A 27,348-nucleotide genomic window follows, 5' to 3' on the forward strand; every position below is an offset into this window, starting at 1 on the left:
GTTAGGGAGTGACTGCAAAATGTAGATACTATGCTGGCATGCTACCTCTCGGTAAAGTCAGATAGGATGAAAGCCTGTCAGGCTGAGATTCAACAATCAGAAGAAAGCAACTTTTATACTTGGCATCCTTTTTCATAGGAAAAGAATCAATGTAGAAAACATAACATACAATTAATAAAATTAGGATGTATTTTATCAACAAATATTAGTTAAGGAAATAAAAAGGTTCTACCTGTGTCTGAATTGCGATCTTCGTTTCTGGATGGACTAATAGTAAAAGGAAGTTTACGTTTCATGGAAGACTTTTCTTTCATCTCCTTGCCCACATCACTCCTATCCACTTTTGGAGTTTTGTTGTAGGATGCAATCTTGTCCTTGCTCTAATATAAATAAAAAGTATACTAAGTAATTTTTGCATAAAGCAGAATAGTCTTACAACTTACACAGGCTGAAAAGAATTTGCTGTATGAGAGTGTATGTGCATGTGTGTGAATACATGTATTATATAGTAGTTTTTTGGAAAAAACTTTTAAGGTAACCTTATTAAAAATAATGGCCTTTTTTTTTCTTTTAAAAGGAGAATCTTCTGTGTTATTAATACTTCGCATACATCACTGTGGGACTGCTGTTTGCTATTAGAGCCTTGATTAAAAAGCAAAGGAACAATACCAACTGGACAAAAATTTATTAAGTTTGAGGATTCTTACTGACTTTCTCTGACTGTAACATAATAATCACATTAAACACCCAGACTGCAATTCAGACTGTGAATAGTAACAAACAATGAGGACACCCTCCAACAACCTCCCCCCTACCTCCACCCCAACCCCCCAATCCTTCCACACAGAACTCCTGTTCCATTTCAACAAGGAGAAAAATAGTGCAATGTATCATATTCTGAAGCACAATTTATCAAGAACTTAGCAAATCTATGAAAAAACTTATTTTTTTCTGAATTTGTTACCAGTTAAATTAAGTACAAACTATTTGGAATTTTCAGATACAGAAGCCTGGGATTTTTGGCATATAAAACATTCTAAGATAAACAGAAAAGAAAACCAGCGTGGGCACAGTCTTATTTTATATTTGTTTGCTTTGATAATATAGGAGGTGGAAGTATGTAAAAGACAGCAGGTTAGTAAGAAGACTGCTTGAGAGAAACCTCTGCAAAAGACGCCTTTTTGCCTACTGATCAAGATGCAACGTAGACGTAGCGTTTTCTCTTCGTTACATGCTACAGAAACACATTACTCAGCTATGTCATATACCCCAACTCCACAACTTTAAATCACTCTTAAGAGATGATGGGTGAAAACACTAACAGATTAATTTCCTAAAGGTACAAGGGGAACATACACTTATTTGACAATCAGCAAATAACAAAATGCTGTTCCTTGGTACTTCTGAAGCAAGAAGTGAAAGGATTTATTCTGGTTAGAGGAAATTAGGAAATAACTCCAAGTAAAAGCACTACTCTCTAGAGTACCTTTCCTTTGTTTAAAAAATACACGGGTAAGAAGAATAATTCAATTATCCTTTTAAACTACTGCTAAAAGGATGGACAGAAACGATTACAAAAAAGAACACACAAAAACCCTATCCAATTCAGAAGACAAACGTTTGCACCAGGGAAGTCACAAAGAAGGATACAGAGCAGTCTAAGGGAGCGTTCCTGAAGTAAAAGGCTGATGCCCCCAGAGAAACCTATTTTCACTCTGAGTTTGAAAATCTGAACTAAATAAACAAATGAAAAATCCAAAATCAAAGAAAACAAGCAAACAAAAAACCTCAAGCCTTTCTCTTGCATGCTAGAACAAGAAAAATCTGAATCCCTTATACTTGCCTAAGCTCTTAGGAGATAAACTGTCTATGTTATTACTTTTGAAGAAAACTAATCAAAGAAACAATCATTAACCCTTGCAAATGTGCGTATAAATCTAGGAAGGACAGGCTTGAACTACATTAAGCCCATTCTGATTTCTTTCACCAGACAGAAGAGTTTCCCATCTCAGCTCTGTCCCACCAGGACCTCTCATCCCTTGTTCTAAACAATTTAATCCAAGCATTTCTCATAGGTACACATTTAAATTTCCCTTAGTATAATAACATGGTATTAAAAATTTATTGTATTTACTAGAATTTTATCTTATGTTAGTTACTATGTAATTGAAAGGACCAATCAAAAAAAAATAACTTGGAACAGGAAACCTATTCAAATAAATGTTTTCATTTTGTTCTGTAGAAAAAAGGCAAATTCTCCGTGCTTGGTAACCATTAAAAAGAATGGCTTTATGGTACTAATCAGTAAGATATATTGGGCAACTGGTCACAAAGAAACACAAGTTGCTTAAGTAATTTGATAGCTTTACATTTATTCCTATTCTTACAACTCATACATGCATTATGCTACAAAAGTATGACTGATGCACTACTTTTTTGACAGATTACTGAATGCTAATTTGTGTGATCATCTCATTAGAAGGAGAGAAACTCAGTTGAAAATGAATACTTTCATATAAATAAATAAAAATATACTGAAAATAGAAGAACAGGCTATATACAGAAACTGAAAAACACACATCTGTGGATGAGAGTATTTTGTTCATTAGCTATCGTGGAAAGAAACATTTAGCCTTTTCAAATGAAAAGTGTTCTAGAATTTGCACCCATCTACAAGATTTTCCTTGTATTCAAGCTTACTTATTTTGAAGCATTTTTTTCTCTCATTTAAATTGAATGCTATTAGATTTAACATGATTTAGTTTATACTTGGGGAGGCATACAGAAGACTTAACATAGAAAGTATTTTAACTGTCTTCTATTCATCACTGAGGGTAAAAATACTCCTCTATCTAGCAGAGTACCTGGTAAAGTTTTAAATAAACTGAGCATTCAAAAGAAAATGGCAGAGACTTGTCACAGGTAATAAAGCCTACTGAATAGGTTAAGGGGGCCCTGGGAATGACAGGCATAACTACTGAATGACTTTCCAGCTAGAAGGCTGCAATGAACAAGGACATTAGAAAAGCCTAACACTAGTCAGCACTTTCAGTGACCACTTCAATGGGATTACATATGCAGACAGCATCACAACTGGGAGAGAGGGAGAAGCAAAGAACATTGCCAAACAGAAAAGAAAGTGACTAGCAAATCTGAAAAACAGTCTAAACATAAAACAAAAAAAAAACAGGAAAAACAAGATTCTACAAACTGATAAAAATAACTAACAATCACAAGACTCCACATAAACTCGTAACAGACTCTTGGATTCAACCTCAAGTAAAGGAAGGCAAGAGGCAGTAGCAAGCCCTACAGGCTATTTGACAGAGGTCAGAACAGGAAAGTGGACTTAAAGGGTGAGCACTCACCCTTCCAATTATTCCTGGTCACTGCAACGGCAGGGACACCTCCTTCTCAGGGTCTAAAGCAAGGTTCAAAATTCAGCCTAAGTAGGTCTATAGTTTAGTTCCAAGTGACCCAAGAAAACAAACTAAAAAAGTTGTCATCTTTTATACAGCAATCTGTTCCTTAGAAAAATCTGTAAATTTTCTAAGGAGGTTCATGAATTCAAAATGAAAACTGCGAATCAGATAATACACTTAATGAAGACACAATAACGTTCAAATAAACAAACCACTCCTGCAAAGAGAAAGGCATTACATGTCCACTACAGTTGGAGAACAATTAATGGCTTTAGACTGCAGCAGCAAACAAGTAAGGTTATTTATCACGCTACTTAGTATCTGACTATGCCAGTCAGGGTAATTAAGTACCAGAATAAACTTGCAAGGAGAGTGGAATTTCCACCAGTCAAAGTTTTAAAGGAAAGGTCTGACAAACATTTGTCAAGAATCAAGAACAGCCTACTCTACTCTGGGGCCACAGATGAACTGCACCTGCACATCTCAACATTTAATGCATGCCTCACCGGTAAGATGCAATAGCAAATAAGACAAATTCTCCATATCAACAAAATCGTACTTGTGTGCTATGATGAGGCATGCACGGTTTTTAATCTGTTCAACACAAACAGTCTCAGAAGGTTAAAAGAACAGTAGACTGGATGATCTCTTAATGCACCTTTCCAAATCTATTTGCTGGTACTTCTACAATCAATGACAACACATGAAGAGAGACAAGAGAATACCATATAAACTACCAGACGCACTAAGCCCAGGGAGAACGAGCCTTCTTTTTCTCCCTATCAAAGACAATTGTATGCCAACGGGTTTTCTGGATGGTATAAAAATGGTTTGGGGTATAAGTATGTGTGGACTCTTCTAATATGAGCTTAAGCCTCTTAGAAAGCCAAAAATCATTTCTCCCCTGGACTACATATCATTTATTTTCTGACTTTGGGCCATTTGTGTTTAAAAGTAGAAATTCAGTTAAATTAAAACCTCATCACATTTTCACCTTTATAAAATATCTCATGTGGACACTGACTGGTCTACCCGCTGTACGTAGGCTTATGATTTAGTATTTTGTGGTCCCAAGATGAACAACTGAAATAAAAATAAAGGTATCCTAAAGCACATATGATATAAGCTCAGCTGTTAACAGGAACATCAGTCCTAATGATTTTTTTAAGCTCTCTGAACACCTGAAAATTTAGGCTTTTTGCACAGCTATTTCCTAGTTGTTAAAATTGCCTGTTAACTTTCATGAACAAATATAAAACATTGAGTCTTATGACAACAGTAACTTTACCAAATTTCTCAGTTCAACAGCTAAGAATGCACAGTCAATATGAGCTAAACATTTTTATCATTTATGAAGCGGAAAAAAAACCTCTCCAAGTGTTTGTCTTTTGTCTTAATATATTAATCATTAGAATACTCTTACTACATATATTTAGATCATTAGTTTTTATTCAGAGAAGAACTTTTTAGGGAGTGGTGTCCTTTAACATTATTCCATTCTAAGATGTACTGTTTTGTGTAAAAACTATTAGCAGATAGGCCTCTGCTATCTACATTGTATCTATGAACATATCAGGGAACACCTGTAATTACACTGCCCATCTTCTGTTCCCTTACAGTGATACAGATTAAGCTGCCAGAGCAGTGTGAAAAAATTTCTGCTTCCATAACAAACATGCATTAGTGGACACAGAAGCAAGCAAGAAGAAGCAAGCTTAGTGCAGATGTGGTTTCTCTCTACTATTCTACAGAAAAAATAAAAAGTCAAAGCTACATGCAAAAGAGTGATAGGTAGAACGCATCTTTCGTATTAAAATTTTTGGGGACCATTGCAAGTGTCTGGATGTTGAAGACCCCAGGGGATTTGCATACCACCATCAGACACAGACATCTCTGATGGCAGAATGAATGCCCACACAGTACTGAAAAAAGTGTGTGGACAACAAGAAGTTTTCCAGATTAATCAACATGCTTCAATATCAAACCTAGCATACATGTCCACATTTCTAATTCCTGTACTAGTGATTAATCTTCACAACACATGTTTTTGTTGGAACAACCAGCTAAGGACAAACTCTCACCAGATCCAGTATGTCAATGAAATGATTTTGTGTGACCATTAAGAACAAAATGTTAAATTACTGCTTTCTAAATCAAATAAAAACCTGCCATATTTCCACCTGTAACATCTAGAATTCTAACAAGTGTTACTACCTTCTCTATTCTTTCCTGTGAAAAAATAAGTCTTATCTCCATATGGATCATTATACTTGTGTAGCTTTCTTTCACCAGAACATCTCTGTTTCAGAAGATCATCCAGCTTTTGCAGAGACTGCATGATATGAGGGTAAATGGCACACCACACAACTGCTTCTGTTCTTAGCAGAGAAGGAACAGTTTCTGGGGATCTGAGGCAGGAGGTTACTGGGGAGGAAGGTGTCAAGGCAGTTGGCAAATACCAAATTAGGCACAAGGGTTGTTGCTACTGCACAGTTCAGCTCCTTTGGGGGTGGCTGCACATTCAACAGCTACTCCACAAGTAGGCATCATTTTTCTACTTATGGTACCATGCAACAGGGAAAGGAGGCGAGAAGGGAATCAGAGGTGGAGAATGCAGGGGGAAGAAGGCCCTCAGAGGTCAACTCTGATTTTTTTTTTTTTAATCAAAATGCAGAGCTCTTTATATGTAAAATTTAGAGCCTTTGGAGAAAAAAGTAACCTGCACTATGAAAGCATAATACTCTATTTCTATATATTCAAATGTACAAACAAATGCATTACAAACATCTCAATTTATACCTTAGGAGGGAAACAGTGTGCTGGGAAACTTAACAAAAACTGGTACATTCCAGCAAATTCCCTATTTTGGTTTGATGAAAGTGAATGAAAGATCAAAATTTGTTTCAACCTCTAAATGTATTATCAATTTTTTGTAAAGACACAAAACTTGACAAGACCATCATAAAGTGGGCTTGCTAGCATGAGCAGCTCTTGATTAAACATCTTCAAGATTTTCCAAGGTGTCAGAAAGCTTTTTCAGAAATATGGAAGTGTCAAGATAATGAGATAGTTCATAAACCCAGAAGATAACTTCTTTTATTAGTTAGTTAAATAACCTAAAAGCTCTACAAAACGTAGCTTGTCTACAAGTGAATAAAGAAAAAGGCAGTACTGGGTATCGATGAATTTCATTGCAATAGCCTTCCTATTCTTGCTGCCTGTGGGGCCCCAGAGATTCCCCCCCCTAGTGTTGAATATTTTGATTAATTTGATATCTCAAGCAACAACTAGAAAAAAAATTCTTTTCATCGCTTCATTAGTAAACCAGTTCTTCCACATTTTATTTCCTCTGCTATCTTCCTCTTTTTCTCTAACAGTAGCTCATCACAGCTAGCAGAAATAACATACTTTTGCCTCACTTTCCTGGGATGCAAAAAGCTATTTGGGAACAGACTGAAAGTTGTTTTGCCTGATTCTTCTCAGAAAAAAAAACAGTTTGAAGCAGATGCTGCACCCTCATCTTTTACTATTTTTTTTCTCCTTGTCTTTATATTCATTAATCTAGTAGTCTTACAGAGAAGACAAACTAGACTTCAAAAACACTGCGACAGCAAGTGTGTGTGTGTGTGTGTGTGTGTGTGTGTGTGCGCGCGCGCGTACACACACATACACATTTATATATCTGTGCATGTGTGTATATATACATATATAGGGAGCTAAATGGATTCTAAATGGATTCTTCTTTCGGCAATAAAGAACTCAGAATCCAGCAACTTTTGACACTTCTGTTAAAATCTGAATTTTTCATTTAATACACATAATAGTTGTTCAAAATGTATTAAGGATGACTGCTGCAATAGAAACATGTTTCACATAAAACCTAAACTACAGTTACTGGTTAACTCTGGTACAGTTGATCAAGAAATATCAATCTAATAACCAGTATTTTTAATATAATAAAATACCTTCAGAAACTGTGGCTGGATTGTCATTGACAAACAGTAAAAGCATCTTTTAGGGGAGAAAAAAAATGAAACGTACTCATCACTCTACAAATCATTTTCCAAAGTAATCTTATTGCTATAAATGAGAAAACTAGGTATGGCCCAACCTCAACTTGACACACTAGATGTTTTTTTATGGACTTACGTTCTCTGCGCATAATCTATCACAAACTAACAGCATGTTATTCGTTAGTGCTACAGCTAAATTATGATTGTCTGCTATATGAGTGCACTAGCCAGAAAAAGAGAGAGAACTGGGGTATTCGCAACTTGGCCCTAAAAGTTAGAAAACAATAGGATTAAAAACAATACCACCAAGTAGAACTCCAGCCTTCACATTTATGAACAGTAAACCCACCTTTTAGCATTACTTGACCTCACAATCACCCTCACTCTCCAACACTGCAAAAATGGATTGCACTGTTTTCAAAGTGGACTCGCCCCTACAGAAATTACACTTAACCTGTCTGCAGCATTTGGCTTTCAAGTCCTCCTAACAGAGAGAGCAAATCCCTGTCCTGGGTTACGAAACAACTGAAGGAGTTTGTGCTTGTTCATTGGTCCGTGTTTTGTTGCAGGCCTTCAGAAACTTTTCAAGTATTACTTACAGAGAATAAGATGCTTTAAATTTAATAAAATATCAATATTGGTTCTTGCAAGGATATAAAGACTTAACATCACATAAGATACAGAAACTATGCACTAACTTAAATAAAATAAACCCAACATACCCAGCTTCCTTTCAGGCTAAATTGTAAGTTACATTAAAAGGTATAAATTCTGCTTTCTAGTTAAATTTCCACTTAAAAACACGTTAAAAAAGTTACACTAAATTTTTTTCAGCACTCAAGATATCAGAATATAGATTCGTATTTATTTCTTCCCATTACAATAGCATAAGTCTTGATACAACACATTATTCCTTCCATCAGAATTATAGACATGAATATAATTTTGTTACCTTTCTTGCAGTTTGTTTCTCCACCATGGTACTATCACTGTCAGAATTTTCAATTTGAACTGTTTTTGTAGACCCAAATTTGGGCATTTTATAGCTGTTTAGCTAGTTGTATCTTGTATTAGTGGGTTCATTATGTGTCTGCAAAGAAAAAGAAAAAAGAAAAAATGCATTATATAAAAATACATATTTACAACGTCACTATAGGAAAAAATATGTTGTGACTGTAGACGGCAGCGGAACTGGTTGGTACTCTAAAAAAAAACAGACTATACTCACAGCTGGCCTCAAGCACCCCATTTGGCTACAGCTCCATCCTTTGCATAAAAACTAAAAGGCATAACACAAATAGAGCTACTAGTGGAAACAGCGTCATATCAAAAAAGCATCAAGTCAGTTGCTGAACTGCCTCATCTAACTTACCTCTTTGACAGACTTAACACTTCAGGTATTTGACAGTTCATTGCTGTTCAAAACCTCATTTCATTTTAGAGGTATTAAGACTGGGAGGATGCACAAGATCATTTCCAGCAACACTGCAAACGAAATTAAGCTTTCTAGTCTGGCAAACTGAAATATTATCTATATGCAGTATTTCAGAAAGAAGGTCAGGTCTTGATGATTTGCTATCCTTTCTGCTAGAACAAAAGTCATATAGCCTTTTCCTTCTAAAGCTTAGGCCTGGATCTAGGAATCTTAATTCCACCATCTGGCAAATGAATTACATAAACCATCACTATAGTATCTAAAGCTCTAGAGCTCTGTCACGTTTCATCTTCAGGGCACAGCAAATAGGTGTCATTATGGTCTAACGTAATTGATTTTTGCATGTTAGCTTTGACTGCACTTTTCTTCTTAAAGACAACGCAAAAGATGTCTAAGATCTACCAGGAAAAGTTACATTGTCCTAAAAAACTTAGGTCAAAAGCATAGTAGAGGACTGCTCTTTTTCATTTCCAGCACAGCTAGCAAAACAGTCTAGTGCTTTTTAGTATTATTTATTCAGCACCTTGTCAGAACTACAGAAAAGCTGTAATAAACCAGACCAGAATATCCTGTCAGTACACCGTAATTTTTACTACACAGAAATCCATTAAGTACTGCAATAGTGAGTTTTGCAACAAAAACTTGCAAGCTGTATCTCTTCTGAATAATAAGAGAGGAATAGAGAAGAACTATCACTTTGCTCAGTGTTCTGTGGCAATAAGGCAACTACCAACACACAAGCTAAAACATAATGAGAATGAGCAGGGCAAAACCAGCTCACAACTGTGCATAGGTAAAAGACTAAAGAAAACGTGGCAGATGAGATTAGAAAGCTAACAGAGAAATCTGCACCGAGAACTCTCATTTGCCTTGGAGAAGCTCACGAGCTCTCGCTCTCAAGCCTCTAAAGGTATACTGCAGGTTCTCATTCATTCTGCTCAGCTTTGTTAAGAGTCCAATGGGTTGTCCCCACATACCACTCGTCCCAAATCCCCAAATTTATGAAGAGACCTGGAGCTTAGCTAGGACTCGGAAACTTATTGCAGCTCGGGGTGAAAACCAAGATGTCTAACATATAAACATTGCTAACGGCCAGGGCACACGCATGAGAAAGCGAGCAAGTGAACTACCTCATTTGTCCGACTCGCCTCTTCCACTCTTCTTTTAAGAGTGCCTGAGAGGAAAGGTCACGTGAAAGGTAAAACTGCACTTGATATCATTTTAAAGCTGTTGAGGTTTTACAGGTCATTTTGAACTGGTGTATTATGTTACAAGGGTTTGTGGGGCCACACTCATACTGAATCTTGCAGTAATTCCATACCTCAGCTAGGTATTGTTTCAGGTATAACTTTTCCATTGTTGCTCTATAATTAAAATTTTGGCAATTGTCACACAGAGAATTTGTTGCTGTCACAGGACCAGTGATGCTATTTTGGTTGTACACAGATAACTGACAATGGAGACCAGAATTCTTTCTTTGGCAAATGCCTTTGGAAAAAAAAAGTTTTGCACGCTAGCCCTGACACCCAAAACTTCAGATTCAAACAAATGTCTATCCCAACAAGAACAACAAAAAAGAAACAGACCTAAACTAAGGGAAATTTTCTTAGAGAATATTTGGTTAAGATGAGTACTGTTGTATACCAAAAAGTAACACTTAATTTTTTTCAATTCTTCTAGCAGGAGAGGAGAAGAAATAGCTTCAAAATGCCCAGTCCAAAAGCCAAAAAATTCAAAAATGCTACACTGAAGTTTGCTCCCTTCCTCCCCTTCCTCCACACCCGAGTATTTTCTTTTAACACTAACCACGAGCTTACGAAAAACAGGAAAAGCTTAATTAGAAGCTGTCTCACATATAACAACCTGAACCTTGTCTTCACAACAATGTCAATATATAAAATACAACATAATAGAAATTCCTACTATTCTACTGTTACCTGAGACAAAGACACCCACCAGTGTACCCCCTTCATTTAACGTACAGTCAGTATGATTTATGCAGCACTACTGGTACGGAAAGCAATCATTCATGTTTAATGGACATCAAAGCACACCCTTACTTTGCCTTTTTCTCTTTGCTTTTTGTAATACAGTTGCAACAATAACAGCAAATGCTAACAATGCAGTGGATGCACTATCCTAGAATTAGTTGCCTGTAGTTTATAAAAACATTTCTTAATTCCAAGAGAAGCAATCAGTTAGTATCTTCACAGGCAGAGAACTAATACTGGGCTGATCATGTCATATACGGATTGCTACCATAACAGTAGATATTTCTATTTTCATAGGTTTAAGAGAAAACACAAGCCAGCTCAGTTAACCTCTCAACCTCTCTCATAAAGGGCTTCAGTTACAACAATTCCCGATTGCCCTACTGCAATAAGTTATGTGCCGGTGACAGCTGTTGAAAATAAATTTCATTTCAGAAAGTTACGCTCATAAACTGGAATTATAGCTCATCAATTTATTTTGAGGTGATGACAAAGCGTCTTGTAAGCTCTTCCTGTTGTATTCGTATATATCATCACTACGACTATTTTAAAACAGATGAACAACATGTAAATACAATCTCTCTCTACTCTTTTAATCAAAATATTTTTCACTGTATCTTCTGCCACTTTCTGTCCTTCCTTTTCCTCTACAACTTGACTCCCTGAAACTACCTCCACTCTTGCTTTGCTTCTCTCTCCTGCCTTAGTCTGCCATTCCCTATACCCTTTTGCTTCTGACAGCAAGAAGCCCAACTTCGTAAGCTTAATAGAGATCTTATAGCTTAGGCTTGGCTCCGTTCCTCTTTAAAATTTGCCTCACTGGTAGGGGTTGAATTAGACTAATTGAACAAGAGTTCCTCCTTCTTGAAGGGCATAGTCTTCCTGTGTATCTTTTCAAGTCAAAATAGAAATAATTTATATAAAAAATGAAAGCTAGAGATATCATTTGAAGGATGAAGATGTTGATTTTTTAAATAACATTTAAGGGTATTTTTTCAATAATAAAGTTATCACAATTATAGTTTTAAATACACAAATATAAGCAATGAAGAAGAAATCATACGACATTGCCATTTCCTTCACCATGTCATCAAAATTAAAAGTAAACTCACCAATCTTTGACTCCAAGCTAATTATATTTTCGAGAGAGAACTGCTTCAGAATATCACTAAAACTTAGTATTGCATATTGGATTGTTAGAGCAGAACCATCACCAACCAGCACACTGCATGTGGGAATATTTCCAGTAAACTTTCTATGTACCAAGTTGCTATTTCACAATACCAATGTGGAATAATTTTAAAATGGACATAAGTACTTCAAGTATTTGAGAAAAAGTAATTTTTTTTTCTGAATGGCAGGTTTTTTCTTTTGAGAGATATCACTATAGTCCAGAAGAGAAAGCAAACTATTCAACGCATGACCATGCAAGTTCTTATTACAGTAAAATTCTGCAGAAGTGATTTTACTAACACTTAAACTTTATCTGTACTTGCATGCAGCTCAGTGCCATTTTAACTGATGTTCTGAATACAGCCAAATATTTGCATTCAAAGTGAGAATGTAGAACATTATCAGGTTCTTTTAGGGAAACCTAGATCTGTCCCAGTTTCTTCCAGATCTGTTCCTTAACACAGTTACTGGTTCGACACGCAGCTTTGATCATGTATTTCAATCATGAGAACTCTCAATTAAAATTTTAACTTTTCATATTTAGATTTTTCTTTGTCAAAAAAATTTTTTTTAGCAGCTCTATTTATTTTGTGCTTTTCAATAAAACAGAAAACCTGCTCCCTACTAATGAAACTTCTCTGTATGAAACAAAATCAGATACTCCAATTACTTGGTCTTTATCTTTGGATGTCTTTCTTGCACATTTGGTATTGGTTACCAATATACCATTACTGAAATACTGTGTTAGCTTTTCTCTTGAGCATTTTTCATCTTAGGCAACTAACATCGCTTATTTTCTCCTTAAAAAAGTAACAAAGATAAGAATTCTGACAAATCTATAAGCAGTGATTAGAAGACTACGATTATTTAATCTAAAAAAAAAAATAAGGCAATTTAGGATATAACTTGCTACAGAAGACAGGTACTATAATAAACCTCTAATACCAACACGTTACTGTATTAGAGTTACATAAACTTACATATAGCACTAATAAAAGGGCATAACTTCACACATGCTTAAAAAAAAAAAAACCCCACACACTATGCAATTCATGCTGTATCCCACTGGCGACTGCCATTGTTCACTCCCTTTAAATCAGTTCTTACATTCAGCCCTGTTTTCTCAGGAACGGAGGCCCACACAATTATGCTACAAGCATACGTATGACTCACCAATGGCTTTCAAGACAGTAGATGATTTTTTTGTCTGAATCTGATAGCAGAGAAAAGCTCTGAAAGATATTAAGCACTTACAAATTTCATGGCAAAAGGTAGCTAGAGGAGAACAATACAACCAATAATCATTGTTTCCTCCAAGGGAAAGCTTCAGTATAAGCTCTACTATATTGTATATATATAAAAAAATTTTTTTAATATTTTATATACAAAAAAATCCATTTGATGTATCTAACAAACCACTTCTCTTCTTTTCTCCCAAGTTACAAGGAAGAGTTTAAGTAGTAACTTGCATATTCCTACAGTCAATCAACCATGATACATAAATCGATAAGAGATTCAGCTTCACTAGTTCTGGTGCTCATAAAACTACTTGTTTCCTTTTTGGTTTACAGTGTATTCTTACTTTCCTGTTCTGCCATTTGTCTTTCCCATAACACAGAGCAAAAAGTTGCATGATGCTTAGGGCGGGTTTTCTTTGGTAGCGCTTTAACAGTTGATCTTGAAAGTTAGCTGATGGCCATTATAGCAAAGCAATGGGACATAAGACTGAACTACTGTGATAATAGCAAGAGCAGACGGGTAATTTCCAAGACACTGACTGCATTTATCCATGAGCTCAAGAAAACATCTTAATTTAGAAGGACGGGTATCTAGCATAAGGCAACCTTCTTTACTGTTTCTGTTCTTTTATGTTTCCTGTAACTTTCTTCGCCTGCAAAGGAAAAAAATAATTAAAAACCCAGTCTTTTGATAAGGATTTACTGCTGACTCAACTGTACAAAATTTCTGCTATATTCGACAGGAGTGCTTTAGAATAGCTGATATTTTAGAAATGGGAAGAAAGGATGGTGATTAGTCTAAGAAAATTAAACTTATGAAAGTGACAGCTAAGGCTACATCGACACTAGCAAGACACGCAGCATATCAAAAACATATCTGCAGAGTGGAACAGCTGGTAATGAAAACTCAGAATTTTCATTAGTCACATTTAGCAGTTTTGCTCTGGACTAGTTCTAGCCCAGTCCCATGTACCAAATGCTCATTAAGGACTGGAGCACATTCAGCACATTCCTGGAGTGCATCTCTTGGTTTAGCATTTTTATCAAGGAGGAATCCAGCTAGTGATCTGAAGCCATTCCACAATGAGAACTGAACTACAGCAAGGAGAGATGATATGGATAGTCACTCGAAAGGTGTACCCCAGTCCAAATTAAAACACTGATGTAGATAACCCCTTAGACATTTCCACAACCCCTTCATCCCCCAAGACTTTGTCTCTTTCAAGTTTGTTTAGAAATGACCGGTCAGATCCATCTAGAATGTCAATGATATTAAAAGCCAGTTATGGAAAGAAAATAAAATTGGTGGATGAGTACAAGAAAGAAATTTAAAGAATAATACATTCTTTCAGAGAAAGCCAGTTGGCCAACTTTTATGTACATACTGACTAATTAAGAAGTATGTATGTAGCTTCAGACTACCCACAACCATCTTTCAGTAGGATTGTCAAAGGCAGCTGGTGTTAATGCACTTTGAGAAAGGGAATAAAGAGAGTACAAAGGACCAAAATCCACAGAAATTGGGCTTTTATTATTATTATTTTAACTTCAAGGAGCAGAATTTAAGCAAAAGGTTGTTAACAAAGAGATGTCCATTCAAGTAAGTTTCAAACTCTTGCAATCCCTTTTTTCCATATCACAAAAGTGCAAGTAACTTGTTTATTTCACAATAAAAGCATCCTTAGGCAAACAGAAGTTGGAGAAGTGATTTCTTTCTTCTTAAAAGAAAGGTTCACAAACTCTGACATTACTAGTGATAGATGAAGCACTGTCATGGGATACATAGCAGCATCTTCAATTTTTTTCTTCTTACAGAAACCATTAGTTGCCTCTATGCTGACAGTTACTCAACTGTAACTTACTGCTGTACAATGAAACAGTCCCCAGTGCAGATTACAGCGCATGCATTAACTCAGACCAGCACCTGCACTTCTGACCTACAACATCCAGTAAGCAAAAGGGGCTTGAGGTGGAATGAGAAAATTAGTTGGGGTGTTTTGGTTTGGGGTTGGGGACATGTTAAGAGGAATCTGGAGTTTGGGACTGTGGGGAAAGAGACCATCTAGGCCTGAGCATGCAAAGGTACAATGTGCATTAGGAAGGCAGGACGGTATGGTAGTTTAGAGACAAGTTTTTCGTATTTAAAAGTTAAACAATACAAAGAGCTGCTGTACTGCTTTCCGAGATTTCCCTGGCAGAATTATGTATATTTTTATCCTTTGAATGAGTAGAGCTTCAGATCAAATGAAAGAATGTGACTGATGAGGAAACAGCAGTGACAAACTTGACAGAACTAGTAAAAAGAGACTGTGCTTGGAAAGAAAGAAGAGTCCATGATCAACACAAGAATTTTTTCTGTAAAACACAGAACACAAACCAAAATTCTTAAGTCTTGCCATTCCTGTACTCTCAGGAAATACCTGTAAAAACAGCGCAAGCATCCAACCTCCACCTCCTTGTAGTTTTAACAGAGACTGACAGGCTAATTACTGTTGCCAGTAATCTGCTGCCAGTTTTCCCTAACTCTTTGGAAAGACATACATTATGAAAATGAAAGTTTAAACACTTTTGATGTCTAATGAGAATGCCAAGATGAAGACAGAGGATGGGACATTGCCCAGTACTTGTAACATATTTGCCAATAACAGAAGAGCTGCACTTGGGATCCTATACTCTTCCGAGCTTGAGGAGGGAACTGGTATGTGTTTCAGTTTTTCAGATCTAGTAAGCTCCAACAGGCTTATTGCAGCTGGACTTCACATCAGAACCAATACTGCTAGGAGGAGGCAGCTGCTGTAAAAGCAGTGAAGACCTTGTGAGCAGCACTGCCAGGACATAATAATAAAAACTGAGAATAAAGGCAGCAGGAAGGCTGGGGAGAAAAGGTACAGAAAATGTAATGGAAGTCAGGACCACTTTTAAAAAGTGCCAAGAGGGGAACTATGCCCGAGACAATGTTCTGCTGGTTCCGCTCACTTTGCCCTTTTCCGTCTCTTTCCATTCCATCCCTCAGCCTATTTTCTTCACCTAGCTAGTTATTCCTCCCACTCTTATCTTATACTTTTTATCTCATTGCCCAAAAGAGAGAAGATTCAGATCCCAAAAGAACATCTTTGAGATAAGAATTATCATTTCACTTCACTGCATACTGACACATTCTCAAGGTATCTGTTTGTTCTCTTCCAGCCTGAAAATTTGCAAGTTTGGGGGAAGTAGAATGGAAATCAAGATTAACTTATGAAGAAGTCTCCCCTAAAGCATTTTCTGTAATATAGGTCAGTTCAGTAAAGTGAAATAAGATTCCTCCAAAAGATGGCCAAGGCTTTTCCTCCTTCAATAGGATAAGATGCCAGCCTGCCACAGAAAACAGCCCTTTAAATAACATTTTTAATGCTGGGCTTACTATCAGAACATCATTATACAAAATATTATTTTAAAAATTCAAAATGAGTGGTGACTGTAGCCACAAAAATATTAGTCTTTGTATCAAGGTTTTCAAAGCAGATGACTGTATAAACATAGTTATTCAACAATCCTTGCAGCTTATTTGGTCTTTGTAATGAAGACAATGAAAAAGCTTTTAAAGGTGCACCTTCATTTGCACCAGAAACCTAGAATTATTTTTGCTCAAAGTCCTATAAAAACAAAGTTACATGGATCACACACAAAAGACTTCCTCACAAACATATTAAGCAACTAAGACTTCTGCCAGAGTTCAGCACCCTAGAAAGTAGCATGCATTATCATTTCTAAGGAGGATTACTGAACAAATGAACTCCAGAGGAGCTGAAGTCAAAACTGACTAGGTGTGAGATCTATATGCTAATGGACACTTTTTCTAGAAGCTGATGATACGTTAGACATACACAGCTATAATCTACTAAACATACACTGAAGTACATCCATACAGGCAAGCCTGGCTACTGCTGCAAGCTAGGAGCATAGTGTCCTTTAAAAATATTTAAACCAGAGCACATTTTGCTTAAGAGAAGATGAAATAAGACACAGCAATCTTCTTTGCATATGTTATTTAAAACCAAATTCTAAAATCATCACTTCCTGTACCTAGTGAACACTTAAGGCCAGGAAACACAATAAACAGAACAATTTAACAGGCACATTTTGCCCTGCATGCCATGGTGTCTTACTGTATTTGCAATTCTGTTCTTTAGCAGTAAATCAGTGAATAAGTTACTAAATACTGACTTTAGGTAGCACCAATTTAACATAACAGAGAGAACAGTACCTGAATGATACATGCAGTGGCTTTTACAAACAAAAATTTTCTTGCAATCTTTCATTTGGAAAATACCCATGAGCTCCTTTCACATGTGATCAAGACAGTTTGGTCCACACAGGTTCCACTGTCAGAGTTAGGATGCAAGAGGTGAGATACAGCCTGTACTCTGAAACATCTAAGGCAATAGCGTCTGTTGCTGCGTTAAGTGCAAACGCAGTACCCAGTGTTGACATGAGTCACAAATTTGGCAGATTTTACAGCCTTTGACAATAAAATATGACAAAATGTTTTCGATCCAGAAATAGAGAACCGTAATTTATTATAATTTTCCTTCAAAATTTGCACAATATTTGGGAGATGACTTTGTGGCTAGAACATGCAACACTGAGATCAGCTTTACTCCTTTCTTTGCTACACCTATTGTGCAACCTCAGGAAAAGTGCTTTTAGCTCTCCCTGCCCTCTCCACTGCTGTTCTCGCTCCAAGATTTTAGATGATACAGCAGAATAAAAGGAAAAAAAAAGCCAGCCTAACACAAACTCCTTTCAGAAATATCTGCCATGAGGAGACTTAGATATGTATATTTTGGAGACTCCCTAGATCCAAGCTAATACATGGAATGGACTGGTAGACTTACTGTCCTATCAGAGTCTATTTTTACCTTTTAGTTTGAAATGTTTAGATAATTGAGATTAAAAAAATATAAGGATTCCACAAATCTTTCTGCAATAGCAGAATACTGGAACTTCATTTTATAAAGGTGTCCTTAAACAGCAGAGCAGGAATGAGCAGCAACTACTCACAATCTCCAGAACAGCTTTTAATGTACTCTGAAGTACCTACTCACAGCATGCCAGACTACACTACACAGGGATAGGATAAAGTCTCTGAAAACATCTGACACTCAGGCAGCAAGAAATACTTTCCAATACTTCAGCTGGAACTCACCACTACTTCCTACCAAAATAAAGAATGTATCTAATAGTCTAGGAATTTCTACTAGGAAGAGCAAAAAGTGAGAGGACATACAACTCTTTCCTATTCAGAAAACAAACTAGGTGATTTACAGGAGTTTTGGTGCATTTGCATGTATAGGACCTTTGGCTCCACATACCTTCAAATCTATATTCTAGGAGCCTGAGTTTATTTGGGCTTGGTTTCAAGTTCCACAGATCTCACAATACTCTTAGATTTATTTCAGTGCTAACAGTAGGAGTAGACTTGTCAACCTCTTTCTAACAAATACGCTCCTTTAAAGAGCATGACCGAATCCTTAGTTTTCTGACTGAATCTTAACAAGTAAAGCATTAATTTTTAATTGAACACGTGCTTACAGAAGAACACAAATTTACTGCTCGTAGAATTATAGACTAGTTGAGGTTGGAAAGGCATCTGGAGGTCATTTAAGTCCCTCAGTCATCTAGTAACTCAGACATTCTCAACTCTCCTTTTATCTTACATAGGATAGGTTGAATTTATTACTTGAACAGAAAAAAAAAATGTTTAGCAAACACAAGCCTTCCTATCCTTTACTGACTGGAGTACATACAAATCATACAACAGGGTTTTACAAGCAGCACATCACAAAAAAGAAAACTTCAGCCCAAAAGGAATTCAATTACAAGATGTAATTTACAAAATCGTATTCACTCATTGAAAATACCACATGCCAATGTGTCTGTCAGATTTGTTTCATGTATTCTAACTGAATTTTAAAGATACTACTGGTTTCTAAATTATAGATATATCATCCTTCAATAACAGCTGCACAGAGCAAGAGCTTGCTCCTCTTGTGTCACATTTCATCATTAGAAATACAGCTACATCACCTCCAGTTTGGATCTCTGTGATGTTCTCTCGCAACTACACTTAGAGCTAACACCAAACAAACAGGACTGAAACTTCTACGGAAGCGGTGCAGGACATCTCTCTCATCACACTTTCAAACAAAACTCCACAATTTACCTGTCACAAAGAAAACCAACACACGGGCACTAATTTGCTTCCAAAACCATGTACATACTCTATATGTATAATCTATTTGATATCTTACAGATGTTTATACTTCCTTGGATTTAGCCAAGCAAGATCCATTTTCTGAACATTCCTTTTGAACTGAACCATGAGTCTGCCCATCAAAACCCCTCCTGATATACTTCTTTACGTAGCATTCAAGACAGAAAGTGGACTTTAACTTTTCCTGATCATCCTTACTACTGGCAATTAAAGGCATTGCTTCAGTTGCTATGTGAAAATTTTGGCTGTACTGATGAAGTCCCAAGGAACCACCAATCAGATACGCCTACAGAAAGTAGCTTCACTTGCTTCCAGAAGAAGAGAATCTATTTATCACTGATACCACAATTCCTTGCTGTTTTGGTTTGCCTTGAATTCTGCCTCGTTAAAGACAAGAAAATTTAAAAAAAAGTAAATAAAAAGGAGGTCTTATCCTGAACAATAAAAACAACACAGCACTTACTATCCGCAAATCAAAAGTGGGAAAGAGGGTTTGGTTTCCCATTTCTGATGTCTCTTTTTGTCTGCCATACTAAAAGTGAACAAGAGATGAAGGCACATACTGCTCCAATAATCTCAAGAAAAAAAGAAAAAACAAAGGAAAAAAAAATTTAGTGTTGATACTCAGAGGGATATTCTTCAGAGGAAAAATTCTACTTCAAACAACCAAAAAGGAGGATTCTGCTTTTAACAGCAGCTTAGATTTGGGGAGTAAATTTACAGATTTACTTAACATCTTGTTGAGACAAAAAAGGAAGACAAGAATTTTGTTTTAGTGAATGAAAGACATGTTTAAGGACAATACATAAGAAAACTCAGCAGGGTTTAAAACTGATCAATGCATGGCCCCACCGAAAAGGATGACTCTGAGATAAGACACAGCTAATAGAAAACAATGATATTTAAAGTATCACAAGAAAATGATGGAAGGAGGATAACTGACAGTACACAGAATCTCCTCCCTTCTCCTCCCTCAAAATCAAGGGCCCAGTATCAATGACTATGTTGAGTTTAGAATGGATTGGCCATCCATAGAAACCTCAGACAGAACAACAGAACAGACAAGATGAGGAAAAACTGATTTGAGTCATCAGCATGGAGACAGCATTTAAAGCCAGTTTTGTGGATAAGAGTACCTACCATTGCCATTTCAAAAGAATGCAGGACCAAAGAGCACAAGCTCAAATGCTTGAAGAATTAAGAAGTCGTGAGGAAACTGATCCACTAAAGGTTTAGAAAGAGCAACCTAATCATGTAAAAGATTGCTAGAAGAACTGCAAAAGCTCAAGAACCACAGAAAAGCACAGAAATAAACACATATGTATTAACATAAACTTGTGATCTGACTAAGACAGAGGGAAAACTATACTTTGAAGAACTGACTTAGTCTAAGATTCCCAGAGAGCAGAAGACAGATTTGAGAAGATGAAGAATGAAATACAGGGGAGGAAAAAGAAACAAAACTCAACATTACATACAGAACAGTCTAGTTGGTGTTCTCTGAAAAGATGCCTAGAGAATTTAGCAGTGAAGGAGGGATCAGAAAGCTATATCCATTGACAAGAAAAGGATTAACCGCATCATTTAAATCTGTTCTTAAGACAAGGTAGATCAAAGCATGTTTATACCAGCAAGAAAGAAAAAAAAAATCACAAAATACAGCAATGAATATAAAAAAGAGGGAAAAATCACAGCTGAACAGATACAGAGCAGCTTAAAATCAGTGCAAGAAGATAATTAAGACTATGTAATGATCACACCAAAGAGCTACATTAAAAAAATATTATGGTTGCAAAATCAAGCCATCAGAAGTTAAAAATGCCAAAATTAAAATTTCCTTCAGTCTGAAACTTCAATAATTATATAATTACTAATTGTATTCCATTCTCCTGCCCCCCTCCTAGCCTTAATGTATGAGGTGGATGCTCAATTAACAAATAGTTAATCAATATTTATTTTCTCATCCTGTGAAAGTTGTATTTTATTTATTGTACTTTCTAAGTCTTTTGCTTTTCATGGCTTTCATCATAAAAGCATTTGATCACTTCTCAGACATTCATTTATTTCCACAATATTCCTGGAAAATGAGAATGCATTATTTTCTCCATTTTACAGATTGGGACTTAGAGTCACAGAAATATTAAAGTCAATAGCTTTAGTAATTTGCCACATACATAATTACATCGAGGACCTGATTTTTCAGAGTATGCTATGTTATACAGCACTTCATATCTGGTTTAGACCAAAGCCACCAGTGATTTCAGTTGCAGTTTTTGCAACTGACTCCCCTTCCCCACCACTGTGAAGGAAAAAAGTCTTGCTGCAGTTTTCCACAAGTGAATAAAACATTTATCAAATGCTCATAAAAAGTCTGTATCTTAGAGAGATTCCAAAACATTCAAAAAAAACCCCAAAACCTAATTTTCAGGGGCAGCACTCAACTTTCATCAATGTGGGACCCTCTTTTCTCTTCCTGCAACCTCCTCCTAAATTAGAAAACTTATTCCAACTTCTGCAATAAGCCAGGAATCAGAGAGCAGTATCCTTGCCTACACAGTGGTAGTTTATCCCCAGAGATTCATCCTGTTCACCACGTAAAGTGGAGTCCCCACCAAAAAAGGTCAAATCACGATCTCATTCTGCTATCTGCAGAAAGGCAACCAAGTAACACTACTGTACACGGCAGATGGCATTTCAAACCCAGTAGTGCATGAAGGTTAGTTACACTGCACTTTTCAAAGAGAGGGGGGCATATGTGGCCAAGAAGCATTTGTTTCACTTCTGTGGATAACACACTCCCATTTCCTTCCTTTACTTTCTCTGAAGTTCTCAGTCCTAGACAGACTTTGAGCTCCTCCCACTGTAAATGTCACACTGCACATCAAGATTATGACAAAATTTATTGGTATCTGACTTCTAAGATCATATGGAATTAATTACTGCTTATGTCTGGATAAGGCACTGAAAGTTACAGAAATTAACTTTTTGTCAAAGCATCCTTGCAAGTGCTATGCCAAACAATCTAGTTTCAATTTCTTATTAGAACATGAGGGAGGAAAAGAAACAAAAGGTTCCCAGCTATCTATAAATGGCTTCTTACTTTCTTCCACATAGATGGCTCTGTATGGAAGAATTAAAGAAAATGAGTATGTCAGGCTCTAGTTGGTTTACTTCTATTTTAACATTTCACAGTAGTCTACTAAATAGTAAAACCCAGGTATCTGAAAAGGAGCCATTTTCAAAGGACTAGACATACCCAAAGAATCAGCTAAATCCATGGAACTAAGAATGGGGAAAATCCTTCTGCCTCAAGTCACATCCCAAAAGAAAGACATCAAAAGACTGCCTCCCATGTCCCTGATAAGGCACTGAGCAAAGATACGAAATAAGAGAAGTAAGGAAGGGGTGAACTCCTTCTCAGTTGACTCCTTAACACCTCCAAGGACACTCGACTCCTTCCCAGGACATTTTAAAGAAAAGATGATATAGGAATTAAATTGTTTCCATAACATTGTTCAGAGTGAAAACCAATGTTGACCAACCACTGCCTAAACTGACAGACAACACTAAAGGGGCATCACCCTGAAAACAGGAGAGTGCGGAAAATGCTGCTTTGCAACAAGGATCCTGCAAGAAAAATTTATATACACTGAAAACTGAAGCATGGAAGCACTGAATGAAATGGAACTTGAAGGAACAAAAAGAAAGAGCAATACCACAAATTTTTCACTTTTATTTTTGAACTGAAAGAGTTTTGCAAGTCTGAAAACTCAAATGTTAATTGTTTACCAAAAGAAAAATACAGGGCCATGGATGGGAGCGTCAGTATAATAGGTACTCCCTGATCTACATCTAAATCCTACAGATATTTACAGTGAGGTTAAACTTTTAGAACAGAATTCCTGCTAACATGAGATTATGGCCAGTAGAACTATCCATTACTTCACAAAAGTCTTTGGAGGCCTATGGGCTTGCCCAATACTGAAGGCATGTGGAGTGGACACATATGTTACTGATGAACTTGCAAAGCTGTAATCTTAGAAAATTTTCACAATAGAACTGGCAAAACACTACTTTTTCTGCAAAAGCACAAGACAGCAGGCCATTTAATATCAAAACAGCATGCCACATCATTCAGAATGGAACAATCTATATTAGTAAACCAGAAACGTATTGCTGTTAAAAAAAAAAGTCAGCCCATTCTCTCTAATCATCTTTTTCTTCTCAATATCCAAAGAAAGTACTAAATGTAAAGCCTTTGAGTCAATACTTTATGACAAAGCTAATTTAGAAAGAAAAGGATTAAAGTACTGAATCCGAAATTTTATGGAACCTGTATGACGCAAAGAAAATGACAATTATATCAGAGAATGGTTAGGAATGATTTAAAAGCAGAAAATCTTCCCTGATCCTGAAGGAGTTGTGTTGAAGCTTTTATATAAAATAAAAAACAACAGGGATCTTCTAGCATTAAAAAAAAAAAAAAACACACAATAACATGCATTTGCTCTCCCAGGAACAGTGATAAAACCTTCCCTCCAGAAATCACTGATACTGGCTCCTATTTCAGTTGGGCTAGAATGGCTCCTACATAGTGGCAAGGGGCATCAGTCCTTCTACTACATTCATCATTTCTACAGCATTCCTGCATGCAGGATAGTAACGAACTGCAAGGGGCTACCAGAACTCAAGACAATCCTGCAGGATGTTTGTCAACATTCTCTTCTTCTCAAGTGCATTTCTATACTGTCAAATAAACCCCTTTTCTTCCCAAAGAACATACTAGCATTGCTACTTTTAAATATAGTGGGTTGTTCCGCAAAAAGGCACTGGGAACAAACAGAACTGATAGCAAAAAGAACGCAAATAAAATTGGTTGAAGAAATAATTGGTTTTCTCTTTGAAAGGAATTCTGCAAGATCAAAAATGCTGTAAATTTCTCTTCAGATGTTATCAATGTTCAAGTGACCATTTCTGAAAAAGTGCTCTTATCAATATTTATGCTCTAGTTACTTTTCGTATTTCTTCTTCCATTGTAGAAAATAAGGTGGTTTCACTTTCAGTTTCTCACTCACAAGCATACTCCGAGTTGCTTGCACTGGAAGAGACTTACTTAGAGGTACAACCTCTGATTTAAAAAAACAAAAAACCCATGTTTAAGTTGTTTGTATTAAAACTCATTTGAAGAAAGTGAGATGAAATGCAAAGAAGTCTTTATGCAAACATTTAATTAGACATCTAAATTTTTAAAAAGTAAAGACTTCACAGAGAATCTGTGTAGCAGAACTTAGTAGAATACACCAGAGAGTTTTATAGGACTACCACACACAGGTAACACAGTAAGAATGCATCCTTTGACTACTAAAAATAAAATCAGTAAGGAAAAACCCATTACCGACAACAGTGGAAAAAAGTTCTATTTGACACCTGAAAGGAAAAAAGTTTGACAGTTTTAGAATTTATCAACTCTTTAACAATAGGCTCAGGAAGGAACCACAGCAAACTAACTGAAATTGAACCTTAATATTTTATTCACACTACTTGGCTGAATTCAAAGTTCAGCTGGTCATGGCCCTGAGCAACCTGCTCTAGCTGAGCATGCTCTGAGCAGGGGACTGGACTAGACAACCTCTAGAGATCCCTTCCAATCTCAACTGCTCTACAACTCTATTCTGTGGATCAGAAATTCCACTGTTCTTTAACTTGGAGACAGCATGTCCACTAGCAGTTCTCTCCTCCTGCTGATATATTCAGCATATGAAACAGTGAGTTAAATCTTAGCATAAATTGCTGGAGAATGTATGTAGCCCAGAGAGCATTTATTTCAACAAAGACATAATACAGGTGGCTAGAAAAACCTGTGTAGCTTGTGGATACTGATATGATACTCTTGTTAAATCAGATCATTAAGACAGTGTAGAATTCAAGCTGGGAAGTATCCTGTTCTTACTGAGGGACAGACCTGGCTATCAAAATAAATATTGACATGGAAAAATCCCCCATCTCTTTACTCTGAGAGCCAGACATGTGCACACTTGCAGAGAGCCTGCAAGGACCTCCCAGTCTTCCAGACAGCCTCTCAAAATAAAGGAGATTCTTGACCCTATAAATAGCAATCTATTTTGGGAAAGAAAAGAAAGAGTCATGCTTGCCCAAGAACACTGGTTCTCAGGAGCTGACGACACTGCCCTATTGCAAAATCCATTACTAGTCCTCCCTTCTAATCTACAAGTCTAAAAGACTTGTATGTTCACAGATGCTTCCTCTCAGTCTTTTTTAGGATGATTTATGGGTTCAAAGGAAGCACCTGCAGAAATGTTTTAGCATAAGATGATACTCCATTAAGCTAAATGGAGAAGTGGAGTTGTAAGCTTCAGTTTTGATCTATTGATTACTCCTTAAACACGTAAGTAAGATCTTTGCCAACTAAGAAAGACACAGACCTAAGAGCCCTCCCATCAGTACTGTGACAAACTTAAAGAGCAGGCCTATTGCCTACTAAGCTTAAATTCCTTATACAGGAGTTTACATCTCCATTAGAAAATTTCTAAAGATCTGCAAGCCAAGAGATTTCAAATACACTTTCTATGTTACTATATTATTACTAGAACCTCAGTAATTTCTATTTAAACCTTCATTAGCTTCTTTGATAATTATTCAACCTAAAAGCAAGAAAACCCAAAGCTTATCTGCAGCAGTCCCAGAAGGAACAAAGCCTGACAACACACAAAGGCCTTTCATGGGCTAAAAGCAGAGGAACCACCAATGTCTGCCTGTTCATAGTCCTTCAACTTAAACAGGATTCAGCATGAGTAAAATGGTCTGCTCTAGCACTGTCCTATTATTGGCAGGACCTAAAACAGTTGGATGCAGAAGAGCAGGCTTGCTTATAGATCCCCCAGTTGGATGACTGAGGCTTTCACCCTGGCTACTTTGTGAAGATATGCAAAATATCCAGCAGTCTTTATTGCCATCTCATGGCCATCCCACTCATCACACAAGTAACAGAACAAAATAATACACCAGTTCCCTCAGTGATATAGTTTTTCTTAGGGGGAAAGAGGTAGTGGGGGAACAGATGTAACGGAAATAGAAAACAGAACAACCAGAAAAATGTTTGCACATGTATAAATATTCAGAGCTGTAGAACTACAGCAAGTATTGCAATTAATGCTCAATGTTTTACTATGTCATCTGGAAATCACAGGGATTGGAAAGCAAAAAACAAGTTACTTTCAAGAGAGAAGACAAAAATTAAAAAAAAAAATCCAAGTGTAATATGGCTTTCAAGACACATTACCCACTCTAGAAAAACATCAGTGAAAAAACTTTCCGTTTTTCTTTTATCTGTAAGCTAGCAGCAAGAATCAAGACTACCCGGTAGAGAAAAGTGTAGAGCACCATAGAAAGTTGATTTCTCTCAGTCAACCCTCTTTGTAGCATATAATCTTGAAAAGAACATAAAGAAGAAGGAGATGTTTCCACAAACTAGCTAAGGAAACTATCCATCTATCAGAGCTTGAAAGGTTTGAAAAGCCAGACACCTATTAACTAGGACTAATACAAAAGGCTTTGAAAGAGAAAGGACACTGCAGGCAATGCCTTCATGTAAGTAAGCTCACTTCTGCTGGAACAGCTGATGGAACTTTCTAAGATCTGTACCACAACAATATTTCTGGAACTGCAAAATGTTATTTGGTTTCTAATGGGAAAAATAGTGCTTTCTATCTCTGCCACTTTCCAGTCTCATGAATGCATCACATGGAGGAACAGCAAAGGGGTTCCAATATACTCCATCTCTCCCCAAGCTACTGGCAAGT

The 27,348-nt window shown here is 36.6% G+C and overlaps 1 protein-coding gene across 3 annotated transcripts in view; it reads right to left on the bottom strand.

Annotated features, from left to right (window-relative positions):
• Nucleotides 1-27,348, bottom strand: part of ANKRD12 (ankyrin repeat domain 12) — a 70,484-nt gene that overhangs the window by 39,397 nt on the left and 3,739 nt on the right. For 2 of the 3 annotated variants that reach the window (XM_064507210.1, XM_026094317.2), the window contains exons 2-3: nt 8,388-8,525; nt 233-380 (exon numbers count right to left, since the gene is read on the bottom strand). In XM_064507210.1, coding sequence (XP_064363280.1) covers nt 233-380; nt 8,388-8,474 — 235 coding nt within the window. In that variant the 5' untranslated portion in view covers nt 8,475-8,525. Of the gene's footprint in view, nt 1-232; nt 381-8,387; nt 8,526-27,348 lie in introns of those variants that run through there. The other variant, XM_064507211.1, reaches the window with a different exon arrangement.

Source organism: Dromaius novaehollandiae, chromosome 2 (genome assembly GCF_036370855.1).
Source record: "Dromaius novaehollandiae isolate bDroNov1 chromosome 2, bDroNov1.hap1, whole genome shotgun sequence".
NCBI lineage: Eukaryota > Metazoa > Chordata > Aves > Casuariiformes > Dromaiidae > Dromaius > Dromaius novaehollandiae.